The sequence below is a fragment of the Paramormyrops kingsleyae genome, chromosome 15 (assembly GCF_048594095.1).
Source record: "Paramormyrops kingsleyae isolate MSU_618 chromosome 15, PKINGS_0.4, whole genome shotgun sequence".
NCBI lineage: Eukaryota > Metazoa > Chordata > Actinopteri > Osteoglossiformes > Mormyridae > Paramormyrops > Paramormyrops kingsleyae.
In genome coordinates this window covers 10,325,850-10,343,142 of record NC_132811.1, presented here as the reverse complement: position 1 = coordinate 10,343,142, position 17,293 = coordinate 10,325,850, and the positions used below count along the sequence as shown (strand labels likewise).

General features: G+C 41.9%; 1 protein-coding gene across 1 annotated transcript in view; it reads left to right on the top strand.

The window, feature by feature from the left end:
- Positions 1 to 17,293, top strand: part of ctnnd2a (catenin (cadherin-associated protein), delta 2a) — a 227,346-nt gene that overhangs the window by 149,965 nt on the left and 60,088 nt on the right. Inside the window, exon 12 of the mRNA XM_072700081.1 lies at positions 12,003 to 12,186. Within this exon, the coding sequence (XP_072556182.1) occupies positions 12,003 to 12,186 (184 nt within the window). The remainder of the gene's footprint in view (positions 1 to 12,002; positions 12,187 to 17,293) is intronic.

Below are 17,293 nucleotides of genomic sequence, written 5' to 3'. Positions count from 1 at the left end.
GTTAAGCGTGACCGTTGAGCTAATATACTAATTGCTAATTAATTAAAATTTTGTTTTACAATTGCATAAGCCTAGATCATGCTATTCTGAACGACTGCGTTAAAAATCAGAAAATGGATTCCCTAACTCACCTTTTCAGTTATGAAACAAATCACACAGTGCAGTCAAATATGCCAATCTATTACAGGCTGAAATGGATTATGGAGGGGAGAGGGCCAAAGAGCAGGCGGGTTCGAACTTACAAAGGGCCCATGCAGTTGTTGTCCCTTGTTATTGGTGCTTCCTGCAGTCGTCCAGCTACGTGATTGGTGAAGTATAGGCGTGGAAGCTGTTTTCCATGGTAACAAAACAAATTGGCACCGTGGAAACACTCCTAGGAAGTGCATCACAAAGAGCACACCTCTCTTTGTATTTATAAAGCACTCACGGGAGAATTTCTCAGAGAGCAGAGTGGGCAAAAATATACAGATATAAACAACATCACCAAGTTGTATGGAAACCCAGAACAATCCAGGTTTTTCTAGCTATATTTGACACAGGCAGGATAATAGTGACTGTTGTTCAATTAAATAAATCAATAAAAGTTCTTATAAATTGTGTAAGTAGGATATGTAATGCCTGAATGCACTCATCGTGATCGGTGTTTGTAAAGTGTAAACCATGTACCATTCATACAGATTGTTGAGAAAAGATGTGGGTATTTTATGGTTTAAATGCATCAGATCATTTTATCCCTTGATTCTTTATTGTAAGGAACATGTCCACAGGTAAATCAAATACGCAAACCATGCGGGCACTAGATAATGAGTTCTGTCATTTCCTACTTCTGGGATGCAGTGACGAGAGCTCATCTAACGGGGAAAATAATGAATTAGCTTGTCGTTTTGCTCCACACTGAGAAAATGAAATTTGAAGTAAATAAAATCAGTTTTCTGCCTTGTTTGTATTAGGGCCTGCCTGCAGTTCATGTATACATTTCTCTAAATATTGGTCATCTCGTTTTATCGGTAGTCCACGCTAACAAATCTATTTTAAATATGTTTTTCAGGCTTAGAGCTCATGAATTGCTGTGATTTATTATGCAGATCATGTCTTTATTGGGGCGGCATGGTGGTGCAGTGGTTAGCACTGTTGCCTCGCACCTCTGGGACCTGGGTTCAAGTCTCCATCTGGGTCACATGTGTGTGGAGTTTGCATGTTCTCCCCATGTTGTTGTGGGGTTTCCTCCAGGTCCTCTGGTTTCCCCCAACAGTCCAAAGACATACTGAGGCTAATTGGCATTGCTTAATTGCCCTTAGGTGTGCATGTGTGAGTGACTGGTGTGCCAGTGTGCCCGTGTGCCCTGCGATGGGCTGGCCCCCCCATCCAGGGTTGTTCCCTGCCTCATGCCCATTGCTTCCAGGATAGGCTCCAGACCCCCCACAACCCATTAGGATAAGCAGGTTGGACGATGGATGGATGGATCATGTCTTTATTTGTACCATCCTTGTGAGTGGTAAAAATATCAAATTATTTAAGGTAAGAGATCATCCATAAAACTGTGAAATGGATTTCAAAATAATATTTGTATTCTTAATTAAGCGAATGCTGATACCGTATTTTATAGGTGAGAATTCACCTTAAATAAGAGGAATTTCAGAACAGGCGAATGTCGCATTTGTCATACTGAGAACTTCCCGATTTGTTTCTGCAGGTAACATCTCGCGCTCCATCGCTTTACCCACAATGCACCGCTAATAGAATTTAAAGCAGTTTGTGCCACAGATACGCGCGAGGCTCCAGCATTCGCACACATCGTCACACATCCACGCCTTTAAGACGAGAGGAAAGGGAATCGCTGAACAGTTTTCGGGGGCCGTTCCGTGCTTCCACCGGAACATTCTGATGGGAATAGGTATCAGCTCGCAGGAGTGTGGCACGACACCTACACTAAGGCAGATGTTCTGCTGCCGAGTGAGCGAGGAATGCCAATGAAATACAGTATTCATGGGTTAAGCAGAATAACAAGTAGCGCCGCAGCCAGGTAAATTTCTCATAATACGCTCGACCGTGAAATACTGTGTGCGCCCAGTATAATACGGGAAACTTAAGCGGAGGATGCCGTGTTTCTCTAGCCTAGTGTGAGCTTTGTGGTACTTAACCTTCTCACCATTTAATAACAGGGCATCTTAAGGTTTACAGGATAGACAAAGACTAAGACAGTGTGGTTATATACATTGCAAAATATATACAGACACATATACACATATACCCATGTGTATTTCACAGGGATGCATATTACATTTGCAAGATATGCTTTGGTTCAAAGATAATGTCTTGGTATGTATTTACATTTTTTAGAATTAGAATTTAGAGATCATTGTTGACACACTACAGCACACAGTGCACAACAGTGAAATCCTCTGCATTTAACCCATATGTGACGTCGTGACATAGCAGGGGGCAGCTAATTCAGCACCCAGGGAGCAGTGCTTGGGGGCGCTACCTTGCTCAGGATACCTCAGTGGTGACTTGCTGGTCGGGATATCGAAGCTGCAATCTTACAAGTGCGCTTCCCTAACCATTAAGCCACCACTGCACCTATCTTTATTAAGCAGATGCTTTTGCGAAAGGCAACGTATAACTGAGGCAAATGGCACATCGCAAACATATTGTTCCCCTTTAAGTGCAGCCAGGCTGATCTACTGATGAATGCCCAGGTACTATTGTAAGCAACATCTTCCAAACTAAGCAAAAATCTAATAAGACAACTATTCAAATAAGCAGAAAGTGCAACATAAGTGCATTCAGAAGACATGGAGTGGTGCTAGGCTGGTATTTATATTCTTGGAACAGATGGGTCTTGAGGCATTTCGTGAAGATGGAGAGGAAACCTGAGGACCGAATGTGGTTCAGCAGCTCATTCCACCATAAGGGAACCACACATGAGATACGTCTGGAGCAGGGGTCACCAACATGGTGCCCGCGGGCATCAGGATGCCCCCAAGGACCACATGAGTCGCCCGCGGACCTGCCTTAAAAATAGCACAACTCACCAATGAGCAGCATCTAAAATTTAATTTTATTCTGTTGCTATTCTTCTTTAATCACATTTTCATTTTGTAAATGACAATATCTAAAAAAAGCGTTTAAAACACGTTTATTATACATGAAGTTTAGATAAGTTTATGAGGGCGTTTCAAACTAGTAGCCCTTCGCATGGCTCAGTACCCGTGAAGTAGCTCTCAGTTTCAAAAAGGTTGGTGACCCCTGGTCTGGAGTGAGACTTCTTGTATGGTGGAGGGTGGCAGTATGCAGTAACTCTGTAGCATTAACATTGTTTTCCATTTTCTCGAAAGGAGCGTTGTCATTGTACCTGTCAGCATCCGAGCCAGGGGTACAACTAAATCCTGCTCCACATCCTGTTTTTGCCAAAACACGAAGCTTGATTGTGTTTGATTCAGGCCGGAGAGGGGGAGGGACGATAGCACAAAGTGCATGCTAGGGGGTGGGCTGGATGTGGTTGATGCCGATATCCCAGCATGCACCTCATGACACGGCTGCGATTAAACCCCAAACGCTGGCCTTCCTGATGAGTCTGGGGATCCATTGCAATTCTTTGGCTTTGTAAGGTTGTTTAGAGCGGGTCTGGGGTGTCACTGGAGCATGAACGATCGACCCACTCGCGGTGTCCAAGACCGGGAAGAGAGACAGGAGGAGGGAGAGGAGTTCACTGTCTCTGAAGGTCATCCGGTCTCGCTTCTGTGTGAGAGAACTACTCCGGCTATTGATCTCAGCCACGAACCTCTCGGGCCAGATCATGAACCTACAGAATCATTGTTAATGTCGTTTTCCTCTTTCTCCTCCCTATTTATTTTTAACATGTCCTGCACTACAGTTTAATTACATTCTAGGTCCAGTTCAGCCCCGTGTAACTGCCCGTCTGCATGCGACAAAACGACTTACATTAATTAATTTAACCCTAATGTCCACTGAGGTCATGCTGTTCTTAAATCCTCCTTAGCGCATTAGCACCACAGCTCTTAACACAATTCAACAAATAGCTTGTTAATTTGAGGTTAATTTGTTTTATATGGAATTACTCTGTTAATACCTGCCGTTAAAGTTAATGATTAGCGATCATAGAGTTAAATGTTCTGATACAATGCATGATCTTGTTTTGCACAGTGGTCTGGATGAATGTGTTCATGTACGCTTATCACTGACGATAAGCGAAGAACATCCTCCGTTTAGGTCTCAATGTTCTTTTCAGGGTGACTATCACCCCCTAAACATCAGCAGATGCATAAACGTGAATGTGAATATCACACTCTATAACTGCAATAGCTAGCACAGGCTGTAACTGCAATAGCTACCATAGGCTATAACGGCAATAGCTACCATAGGCTATAACGGCAATAGCTACCATAGGCTATAACGGCAATAGCTAGCAGAGGGTACACCTGCACAAATAGCGTGGACGCACACCCTAAGACCTGCAGGCATGCACACCTGGGCACCAAGAAATATCTCAACAGTACTTCTGCCAGTAGTCGCCTGAAGGGGGCAGCAGTTTGGTTCCCCACGCAGCTAGGATGTCGCAGCCAGGTTTAGGCATTGGTGATTTTACTGGGAGGTGCTGGGGTGCAATTGCACCCCCTATTGGTCAGATGAAAATTTGAACATATTTAGTTCTATAAAATTAAATTATATTGTAAAGTTATATTTGAAAATACAAGTTGTGTTAGTCATATCAGCAGGTAATAATAAGTTATTGTAAATGTAATTTTTATTTTTTTTTTTACAATTTTTATTTATCGGGACGGTTCTTTTCACCTTGCACCCCCTGGGAGAATAGCCTGAAATTGCCAGTGGGCCAAGGCTGTATTTTATGAGCTAGGTGATTTATAATGAAATTAGCCCCCAAAAACAAATCAATGAACACCCACAGAAGTTATACTGGGTTGTGATAAAAAATAAAGAATTAAAATGTTTGAATGAATGAGGTGGCCTAAAGATGGGACTACAAAGGAAATAGGTTGTACGTTTGTAGTTGCGGGGGAGGGGGAAGAGAATTAACATATAAATTAAAGGCGATGCGAAACAGGGCTCTTAGAATGACTCCTGTCACAAATGAATCAGCCACCCTAAGCCCAAAAAGCCTCTTTGCCCAATGGTAATTTGGAGCTTCATTTTGTAAAAATTGCAAATTAGAGTCGCTGCAACCTTTCCTTCTGCATGAATTCACTGCTCTGAGATGAAACAGCAGGAATGGCAGTTGGCAGTGAGTGGCCCACTGGACAATAAGGCGTCTTGGTCCTGGCGTCTCTCTGACTGGCGAAAGGCGACTCGACCTGGATAGAAACTCTAATAATGGAATCTACACACCTGCTCTCAGAATGAATTTTATTTGGAAGGCTTTTCCATGAGGCGGTGCACAAATGAGCCGGAATGAGTTCTGATCCCAACGGCATCTTGGATAATCATCCATGTTTCTGCGTGGACTGTGTTTGGTTTTGCAAGAACTGGAAGAATCCGAGCAGAGTGGAGTTTTAACAGTCACCAGCAGGTGCCATACTCTTAAAGGAATGGCATTTCATTTCAAAAGAGGGGTTGTATTATTATTTTTAATATATCATTAATATTTCTATGAACTTTGTGTGGTAGGGGTGGTTTGTGGCTCAGCCAGTTAGAATGCTGGTTTGAATCCCATGGGTGGCACTGTGAATACACCATTATCCTCTTGAGCACCACCTATCACACTCAGTTGCTCCAAGGACTGTCTGATACTGCTTTCTCAAAATATACATTGCTTTGGATAAAAGTGTCTGCTTGTTAAATGTAAAATGTGTCAGTATTGTGTAGAAATGTCGCACTAGAATACGATGTTAATTCAAAATGCAGTCCATGCATTTTCCATACTACTGATCCAGTGCAAGCATGGAAATGCAAATTCCAGTAGTGGGACTCAAACCTACAACCTTGGAGGTTTGAGCCCAAAGTGCCTCCCATTGAATCGCCACTCCACTCAGTATAAATCTCCCTTCTGAAGTCGGGATTTAGTTGAGATCTCTGCCAGAGAATCCCGGAATCTCATTAAGGCTGGATCAGCTAGAGTGCAGTCCTGCCCTTTTCTCTGAGTTCTTGATGTGCTGACTGTCATCGGCACCGATAATACGTAGGCCGGCTCTTGTCAGGGATGCACCTGCTCGACGCTAAACAACAGCTTTTCAGGCAAAATGGAGACAAATCCCACCTCTGCCACATTGTAGCGTCCATTACTCACATTCATCGTTCTGCAAAACCATCGTATGTGCAAGTTCAGTAAAACAGACCTCCCAGCCATCACCAGCATACTGCGGTCCCTGGGGTTCTATAATGCCGCATTAACCAGCCGTTCCTGTGTTTCCTGAGAGTTGAGATAAATATTCTTGTTTTGTGAGTATTACAGTACTTAACATTTTGTGCTTAGGTTGCACATTTGGTGTTAATTTCCAATAAATTATAGAATTTGTGAGTTTGCTTATTCCAGAACGGTAACACAGTGGCTAAGCCTGTTACTGCCTCACAGCTCTAGGCTTGTGGGTTTGAGTTCTCCAATGTGTGTTTTGCCGTCTTCTCTCATTGGACAAGCTGTGCAAGTAGTTGCGGCCAACACTGTTTCTCAGCTGCCCTTGAATGGATGTAATAGCAAAGAAAATGGCAGTTTAAACACTTGATTCTGTTGGTACTATAACTCAAAAAGTATTTGAAGCATCTTAACGGCAACAAAGAGAAGGGTGACCGCAGACAACATTTGACCTTGTGAATGCGATAAGTCAAAAAGCATTTGATTGGTCTTATTACTATTGCACAAAAACAGATGATTATCTACACCTGCTTTTATTTCCAGACAATTTGCCCCAAAATAAAGCACTGTGTGACAGCAAAGGAAGGAAAAGTCAGCTTTAGAAGACACTTGATATTGTAAACACAATTTATGGATCTTTTACAAATTCTACAGATACATTGTATGGGTGAACAGGGGCGCTGCTAGAGATTTTGGGCCCCATGAAAGCATATCATATTAGGCCCCCCAGTCTAAACCAATCCAGTTATTTTCCTAATTTTTTAGGGCCCCTGTCGCTCAGGGGCCCTTGGAATCGTCCTAGATTTCCTCCCCCTTACGGCGCCCCTGTGGGTGAATATCTGGAAGTGCTCAAATCTTGAGACAACTCACTTCAACAGTAAAGCAGTACTGCAAGGAGAATTGGGCAGTATTATGGTAATATTTTTGGTATACTGCAAGATTTTTGTTGGGCAAAAATTTTTGTGGGGAACAAACCCCCCTCCTCCCCCTGAATAGTGTTGCTTTTGAAAGTACTGTCAAAATACTGTATATCACATTATAACGTATGGGTTGTATGATGGTATGAAAAATCACGAAGTACCAAAACCTAGTGTAGGGAGCCTAGATATAGAGGTTGGTGGTGTGGTAGGGTTAGGGTTTAGGGGGAGGGGGTTTGGGTAATACATTGTTGTTCCGACAGAATCTAGTTTAACCAGCAAAGGTTAAAAGAAAATATATTGAAAGTGGCCAAATTGTATGTAAAAGGCTGCTTGAACCTGGTGGGTTTGAAGACCATAGGACTGTCCCCCTTCACTCTGGTGGAGATCATTGTCATCGCTGTATTTCTGAAAAACAGCCTTTTTACCCAGCATTTGAAATGGCACAGTTGCCTGAACTGATGATTCCTTGATGGAGTCTCAGCACAAAAATCAACCTGTTAGCTTTCCGGAAGAATAATCGCATGGGGGGCTGCAGGACCCCGTGCTCCATTAGTGAGTGTAAATGCACCCCCATCCCCCCCACCCCCACCCCAAAGCCCTAAAGCTCATTCTTTGGCTGCTGGTCGTTCTTCAGTGAGCGAATTAACTGACAAATTAAGGGATGGCAACACTTTTCATTATGCCTTTCTGAACTCCTAAAAGTAGTAAAAGTTTTCTGTCCTTCCTGATGTTTGACATAAGTTAGTCTCCAGCAGGGGGCTTTATCAGGGTTCAGGGGGCAGAGATGGACATTTCAGGTCGAGAAAGTACAAATCCAGTCCAAAATTTGTTTCAACCAACCAGTTTAGTATCAAGAGTCAAAACCTTGGTCTGGATTTGGCCCTGAAATTTCCACCTCTGTCAGGAGGTATGTGAACTTTGCATGTTCTCCCGGTGTTTTGGGTGATTGTCCCCCAGGTACTCTCGCAGTTCTAAGACTTGCAGACCAGGTGAGTTATTGGAATGAATGAGCCGATCAGATCATCGTAGTGACCTCAGAGAATGTCTGCCGGGAGAAAGTTACGTACCCCTGCTTGACTTAACCTGGCTCTGAAGAATTCCTGTCTCACCCTAATAAATGACAGCCTATTCACATTGCAATAACTTCATAACATGAAACGGGCATGCAATCATCTATGGAGTGATGCATTTCCCGCTTTCGGTTTTCCTATATTTCGTTCTGCTAACCTGACGTTACCGTGAATGGGAAATTGGAAAAGATTAAAGGAACCGTGATGCTGAGGACCATATAAAACTGACAGGGTGAATGTAACCACGTGCGTCACAAGGAGTGCCTCTAACGGTGATTGTAATCAGGACTGGATTATGTCTGGGGAGGCTCGGAACCCTCTGGTTGGTGAATTGTGTGCGGCTACCTGCCAAGGTCATCCTTATTAACTCTGAAGAATGAAGTGTTGCTGTTCGTGTTAGAGTCTGCGATGGGGACACCGTGTGCACAAAAGGCCTCTCCAATATACTGGATACCTGATAACAACAGGAAGGTTTAGTCTTTTGTTTGTTAAATGAACCCTTCACATTGTTGGTCAGGCTTAAAGTAGATAGTACTAGATGTGGTTAGACATTGTGTCACCCACTCCAGACAGCTACTGATTAAACCAGCATAACGAGCCGACAAACAAGTTAATTGTAGAGTTAATAATCACATTTTCTTTACTTTTTGGTGACCTTCTTAGAATGTTTGGAACTCCACTCATAAAATCATGGATTATTATTTTACATGCAAGTTTTTTCAAACTCATACATCTAAATTTTGCATTATTTAGTGAAATAAGCATACGTGTAGTACATGTTATTGACTATTAATCAGACTTTTGTGACCAGAGGAACGGCTTAGTAGACTCAGAGTTGGAGTCAGTCTACAGAAAGGATGGAGGTATTTAATTGATGCCAATGGTGTTCCATTGGTAGTCATGTGTTTTTTTTCAGTATTTGCAACAATTACGCTACTGCAAGTCTAATGGAACACGAAGACTATTGACTAATGCAGGCAGGTTTCCTTTGGCCAAACACATGGCGTGAAGCCTTTTCTGTCCGGATGACTGTGAGTGGTTTCAGATTGAAAGCAGATAATCAGCACCTTGTATGACCGAGCCATTTGCAGTGATGGGGGGCTATCGATGTCCTATATTAAGCCTGTAATGCTGCAGTAGTGTTATTTATTGGAATCGTACCGCTAAAATCTCATTAAATTAAAACGGTATGACGATACTTTCTGTCTAACAGTTCAGAGTGATTATGATCGTTAAAATTTTCCTCGTTTTCCATTTAGTGAGAAATATCCCTTCACCATAAATATCTTGAATGATCGTGTCACTAATAAACATATCATTGGCTTGTATAAATAAAGAAGGCAAATGTATGGATATATGATCATAAAGATGTTGATGTTCAATGGCCTGAGAAGATTAACTGTGTAAAATACTTTTGCATGTTAATATTTGCTCAGAGTGTCATTAATATTCTCCAGTGATAAATCCTAAAAGCATTTAGCAAAACCCAATTCCCAGATTCACATTTCCATTGTGGCATTTTTAATGTCCTGCATGTTTATTTGCAGAAGGATTTGTATCCATAAACACAATTCTAATGAAAATATGAAATATTTTTTAACACTCAAAACACTATTTGAATTTCATTTGGGGCAACTCCGACTTACATTAAGTTACATTTCCTGTTTTGGAATTCTGTGTTTTGTAGCATCTAATTCTCATGAAACATCTCCCAGTTCAGTGCCTGATCCTAGCATACAGATCCCAATGAACATTCAGCTGCTTTTTTTAATTTATGGCCATCAAGTAACAGAAATCAAATATAAAATTTGAATCTGAAATTTATGTCGAAATACTTAAAGCAGAGGTGGCCAATCTTATCTGCAAAGGGCCGGTGTGCATGCGGGTTCTCACACCTGGGTTTGAACAGCTGACCTACAGGTTATCCCAAAAACATGCACACACATCGGCCCTTTGCGGATAAGATTGGCCACCCCTGACTTAAAGCCTATAGTTTTATCATTATTGGGGGGGCGTGCGGCTCAGAGGGTTAGGCCTCCCTGCCTGTGATCAGAAGGTTGCCTGTTTGAATCCCGTGCTTAGCATGCTGGCTACATCTCTGCTGAGTCCTTAAAGCCCCAAAATGCTTCAGGGGTGCTGGATGGGTAGCTGAGCTTGTACTTTACACAAAGCTTCACTTTCATTTCTGTATGTGTGTGTATTCCTTATAAAGGAGAACTAGTTGGGATTTGTGAAAAACACATTCCAGTGTGCTTGTGTAAATAATGCTTCATGTCAACTTGGATTTATATTATTACACTAATATTGAGTGACAACAGCTTTTGTGGGAAGTGTAGTCCTATAGCCCTAGTCCTATATGATTTAGCCTTCTTTGACGAGTAAACAGTTATTTTGGAGTGGCTTGATGCCTGAGTAGATGTTTGTATTTGTCTGTCTGGTTTGTTGTTGCTTTGATCATTATTTTTTCAATATTAGGATTGCACCCTTCGGAAATGTTGATAGGCACGCGTTGTCTGGACACAGGTTGGCAAGCATTTGGCGGGAAGTCTTATTTTATGTTTTTAATTCTGGAGCAATTCCAGAGGCTGTGAGGAACATTACCTACTCTTTTGCAGTGGAAATACTGAATGCTAATGCAGTGTACTGCTATAGTGGTATAGAACAGCCGTAACTTTGAATTATAAGTCAGGCTCGAGCCCCCATCTGTGGCGTGTAGGTGTGTATATATATATATATACACACACACACACACACACACACACACACACAGAGTCTTATCTTGTTATGTCGCCCATATCTCTCCCACTTTGGTTTTGGCGAGAGCTGAGGATGGCAAGTTAACAGAGTATCAGTAGCCTAATCAATAACCAAATAAACACTGTATTTACATCGTATAATACATTCATCACAAAATGTTAATACTATATACGGCTTTATGTTCAGTTCACTGCCAAACTTTCACTTTCTCACTTCATGGGACCGGTCATAACAACATTTTGTGACTGAGCATTACCAAACCCGATTTCCAGCGCAGATTTCCAGTTTGTCGTTCTTACCCCTACATAACGTTTTAGTCGGATTTGCGGTGCCGCAATTTATCCGCTTCTGTTTCTCAGTGAGAATGTGAGCTATCGTACAAGGACTAACGGTCAAGCTGAAACGCTCGCCAAAGAGATTCGCAAGACTGTATCTTGCTGGGTTTTCGATGGTTGATCACTGTAATAAACACACATTCCCATTTTTGCTCAGCATTAAGGCATGCGAGCTTTTCCTTTTTTATAGCGTTCATGTTTATGATGTAGCTGCCATAATAGTGAAACACTGATGCGCTTTTCCTAACGATTAGTACATACTGCTTGACTGCATCAGTCGTGCGACAATTTCGAGTGTGGGGTCGGGTTCAGCAGCCCAGTGACATTTATCAGGCAGGAAACTGTGGCAAGATGCTGGGGATGGGGGGTTGGGGAGGCAATCATAGTGTTAATGAACTTGATTCTGAAACTGACCAGCACACCAGCGGCGTCTGACATAATGAGATCACGGGACCCCAGTTCTGGCCTGGTAAGGGCAAGGAGTGAATCTGGCAGATTTATACCGTCATACTTGGCGCTGCTTCCTATGAGCCCCAAGCCCCCCCATCACTGCGGATCCTCCTCATGCCCCCCGTGTCGCCCCTCTATGCAGGCGTACTGTGGAATCTGTCCTCGTGTGACGCCCTGAAGATGCCCATCATCCAGGATGCGCTGGCCGTGCTCACCAACACCGTGATCATCCCACAGTCTGCCTGGGACAGCTCGCCGCACCAGGAGGACCGAAAGCTGCAGCTTCACTCCTCGCAGGTGTTGCGCAACGCCACGGGCTGCCTGAGGTCAGTGTTCATGCCGCAGCCCTCTGCACCGCCCCCTGCTGGCCGTCATTGCGTAATGCAGGGCTTTAACTGTTACCTCCATACCGGATTTAGCCAATGAAATTTCCTCAGCATTGATGCAGTTGAAGAGCAAATTTCCAAAACTCCAAAAGTTCATGGGACACATTTTCGAGGAAAGTACTGTGAGTTTTGTAAATTTAACGAGAGTTCTTCATTAGATTACATCAGAACTAAGTGAGTTTTGCTTCCCAATACCTTTTCATATAATAAGGAAGCCTAACTAAGTCAGTGCTGGTCTCACCTCAAACACAACAAATTATAGACTGAGTTTTGGAAATTTGTTCCTCATTTGGTTCCCTGTGTCTTCTTAAGCAGTGTTCCTTGGGGAACCATAGATGGTCTATGTTTTTGCTCCCTCCCAACTCCCAGGAAATTAGGAGAGAGCAAGAACATGAACCTGTCTGAAGGTCCCCAAGGACTGGCCTGAGAAGCACTGTCCTTAGTGCATGTCACTGCAGTGCTTGTGGTGAAAACTGAAAGGACGTGATCCACCTCAGTAATGTGATATCGTTAGTGTAGGCCATAATAGTTTATGAGGAATGGAGTGGCCATAAATGTAGAGGTTAAAAACCCACTTGCAGTGCTCCTTCTCTTGCAAAGGCTTTTAATGGACTTCATACATACGGTCATGGTCATTTTGTGGGATACTCTGTAAGGGGTAAAAACCCATCAAACACATGGCTGTATATGGAGGAATTCCATCCATGTGAAAATGTCAATGCTGTTATCTCTGCTGAACTCCCGCTGTGTTCATTGGTAGCATTACCTCAATGTCACCCCCCAGAGTTGATACAGCATAACAGAAAAAAGCAGGGTCCCGTCTCCAATTATGCCAAGAGGACACAAAGTCACTCTGCAGCTCTGCTGCTAAACCTTGATGATGATTGAGCTTTCGGCGTAGACCGTAAAGTGCCCAACAAGCATTTTAAACCCAAGTGTATGGATGACACAAATTGTTAACCTGCACACTTAGTTGAAGAATGTGTTGATTCATTGATTGAGTCTGTGATGCTTGACGACATGTGGGACAACTTCAGAGTAATGTTTGCGTGTATGTTATGTTGCTATCAGTCTTCGAAATCTTAATTCTCTTGGGCTAAATATCACTCACGCATTAGAGTGTCCCATCTTGTCTCTATAGCAACATGACAGAATTACTTAGTTTACACCCAATGCCAGGGCTTATGTCTTTGCTGTATGTTAACCCAGATGTACGAGGTTTTAAGAGGGTGGGAACATTTTTTTATTGTCATCTTTGATACAGGAGTGTTGTGTTTTATTTCATCTTGCGTGTTTCAGTGTTCGTTTCCCCCTTAAATTGTTGAATTTACTTTCTACTGGGATAAAACTGCTGGTGAAAACTTCTTGCTCTTTTGCGCTGATTGCCTCCAAATTGAAAAACACACATTGATTTTGCCCGTGAACTTTCCTCGGCGCTGGATACCTTTGTCTAGCTGGGGGTGCTGCGGCGTGCCAATTACGACCCAGCTGTGGAGCTGTGTTCAGAGCTGCATGGGTTAGACCAACAACGTGTACTCAACATGATGTTCAGACTCTACCTCAGTATGCTGAGGACTCCAGTATTCAAATATGTGCATTTTTCTCCCATTCTATCCTTGGAGACCTGAAGAGAAATTGCCTGACATCCGGAATCACTTTACAAGTGAAATGCTGACAGACCTCTATGCCCTGTCTGCTGTTATACTGATTAATACCACAACTTGTACAACATACCAGGGAATGTTCAGCTTAAAACTCAGCAGGTCTGTCCGCGGTCAGCCTTGATTGATGTGTTTACTATTTGGTCTTCCAGGAAACCCCCTGTGGCACCTAAGGGGCTGGAGGCTACCGCAAGTTATTTACGTCGTCATCTGTTTGGATGCAGTCATTGACAGATGCTAAGGATGTGTCTCTAAACACAACATATGCCCATATGTGTCTCCATTCTATCCAAAATTAGTTTAGAAGGACAGGTACTGAACAGATACAGCATTCGCAATCGCATTAGCATTAGCATTTGCTCTGCTAGTTTTATATATTGCCCACAAATAGCCCTTGTAAATGTGAGTTATGCTCTGGTATCTGGGCCTTCGGTGTTGGCATACGGTGGCCATAAAGCTTACTGGTGACATTAATATGATTTGTATAAAATTTGCCTGGTGATTCATCATACATTTTTTAGTCTATTTTATATATATTTCAAACTCCTCCCAGATCTCATGGGGGGTCCTGGAGAGGAAGTGAAGGCGTGTTTAAGTTTGCAGAAAGCAAGGAATATTTACCTGTATAGCGTCCCTATTTGGGTGAGAGGTATTTGTCACAGAGCTGGTTCAGTGTCAGCCTTGGAAGCCACCAAGGCCTGGAAAACAAACTTCCGCTAGTGGGAACTTCACTTCCAAAGGCAGGATTTGGAATTTGAAATGCATGACAGCCACTGAGGGGAAAATAGAAAGGCATTTTATATCCAAAAAGCGTAAAGCTCCAGTTCAAATAGGTTAAAAAAACTTTCACTGCTACTCAAGTTCAACAACCCCTACATGCATACGTAACGTGCATACGGTTCCTTTGAATATTTAACACTAACTGGAGCTTAAAATTATACTCATTTTCATTAACCCAATAATCCCTTTATCTCTGATTGCTTAGGAATTTTACACTTACTCAGAGGTTTAATAATTTTAAATCCTCTGTCTATAAAGGGATGGTTCTTTGCCCCTGTATATATCTGAGAAATAGCATCCCATACATGTCATTGTCAGTGAAATGAAAGATCTAACTGCGGTTTGTAAAGATCATGGGCGGTAAGGGTCTGTGTCAGAGATTTGGGTTGAGATGGCAAACGGAACCATTTGACACATTGAAAACATTGATTTTTTTATGGGTTACCAAAGATCATACAGACCAATGCAAATATAACCCCCCAAAAAATAAAGTAAATCATGCAGGCTCAAATTCAAGACTGGTGCTTCAGAGACAGTGGGGAAGCGAGTGGGATACCAGCAGCTGCGGGTCTCGGAAATGGCCTCAGCACTAGAGTCTTTGCCAGTAGTGAAGAAAAAATAATCACAGTTTGTTCTATAGTGTTGCAAAAATTGACTTTTTAACTAACTTGTTCTCAGAGCACTTTCTTTATTGGATAACATAGTGGCAATATATTTTTCGCAGCACTTTACTTACAGTATAGCGGTCATCATAATGTATTAGAAATACTTCATAATGCATTATAATGATCAAGTTTTCATAATGTATTATGAAGGTATCTATAGTGCATTATAGATATGTGCTTCATAGAGCATTCATAATGCAGAATAAACATGGCTAAAATGTATGACTATAAATATAGGCATGTTTATAATATTCTATGAATGCATTATTATGAAGGCATCTATAATGCAATATACATGATATTACCATATTTTTAATCAGGAGGTTATTAGTTCCGGTGAGGGGAAGGGCTCTACTTTGTCCTGTTGGGCAGAGATCTCTGCTTCAATAGTAAGTTTACAGAGTATGTTTTAACAAAAGGTCACAGGCTCAGGTTCTGCGAGATACTGGTTCTTTCCTTTGGCAGGTCTACTTCTGTGAACAGCTCTGGTTAAAGAATCAGATTTAAAAATGTGTCAGATGTAACATTCCAGTGTCTGACTTGGATGGAGATATCACCTGGAGAATTAAATAATATATTAATGTGTGAGAGATTGGACAGCTTCAGGTTTAATTATTGCTGAAAGGGGATACAGTGTCCCAGACTTACCTGCACATTCAGTTTGTAGTCTGGCCTACCTTGACTGAACAGCTATTGATGATGGAATCAAACTGGAAACAGTGATGCATGTTATTGTGGAAGAGGACCTTGATATCGTGAATAAAATATTTAGGTTTGCCTTATCTATCTATCTATCTATCTATCTATCTATCTATCTATCTATCTATCTATCTATCTATCTATCTAAACAGGTATGTACATTGTTGTGCAAAAGTCTTAGGCAGTCAATGGAAATGATGTTTAAATGATCTTTATTTTGGTGAAAAACTATGATATTTTGCCTGTCACAGTGTGTCAGCTGAGCCATTTCAAAACCTCTGCTAAAATCACCCCATTATTTCCAGCAAACATCCAGTGCACCCGTGTATTTTTTGATTCGAACACTAACTGACCTCATATGACTAATCAAAAACTCATTGACTTTTATAAACTAACTCAGTTAATTAATTAATTGAGCCGGTGGTGAAATTGAACAAATACATGGAATGGCTGGGGTGCCCCTGAGGAGAGGTTTGAGAAATGAAGTGGCGTTCCTCTAGCCGTCCAACAATATACCAGTAATTTTTTTGAGACACAGAAGTTGTTCTTGTTAGTTTTTATTTATTATATTATGGTTAATTTTCTAATTGTTCTAATCTTAAATTGTCTTTTTTTCTGACAAATATACACTTTAAACATTTTCTTATATTATACACACACACACACACTGTAATGTTGAGGACCTGAAACATGGAACAGAGTTTGTATAGCTGTGTAGCATCTTGGCATAATTGGCATACCTTAAATGCCAGTCTTGGGTAACAGCAGAACCCTTGCACCAGGTTTCCCCAATTCCGGTTCTGGGGGGCAGTTTGCAGATTTACTCAGGTAACTCCCAGGTATAACAGGTGTGTCTGAACAGGAAAATCTGCAGACTGTGCTGGATTCTGCCCCCTTAGGACTGGAACCCTGCCTTAGACCATAACCTCAGACGCTTAAGCTATAAGCATTTGAGCTACAGTTGATTCTGTCCCTTGTTAATTGTGTTCAATATTTAATTAGCTGACAAAGTATGCTAATTGATTTGATGGGATTTATTGAGAGTAACAGAAAATAAATTGGATGAATAAGCAGTAAAAGCTGTGAGGCTCATTAACGGGTGAACATCGGCCATCGCCTGCCGGCAAAGTTAATGCCAGACTGCAGATCAATCCCACAGTGTTTGCTTCTTTGTGAAGACTTAAAAGTAAAGTACGGTCAGAACATCCACAGCTTTCTAATTCAAGGACATCTATTGATCTG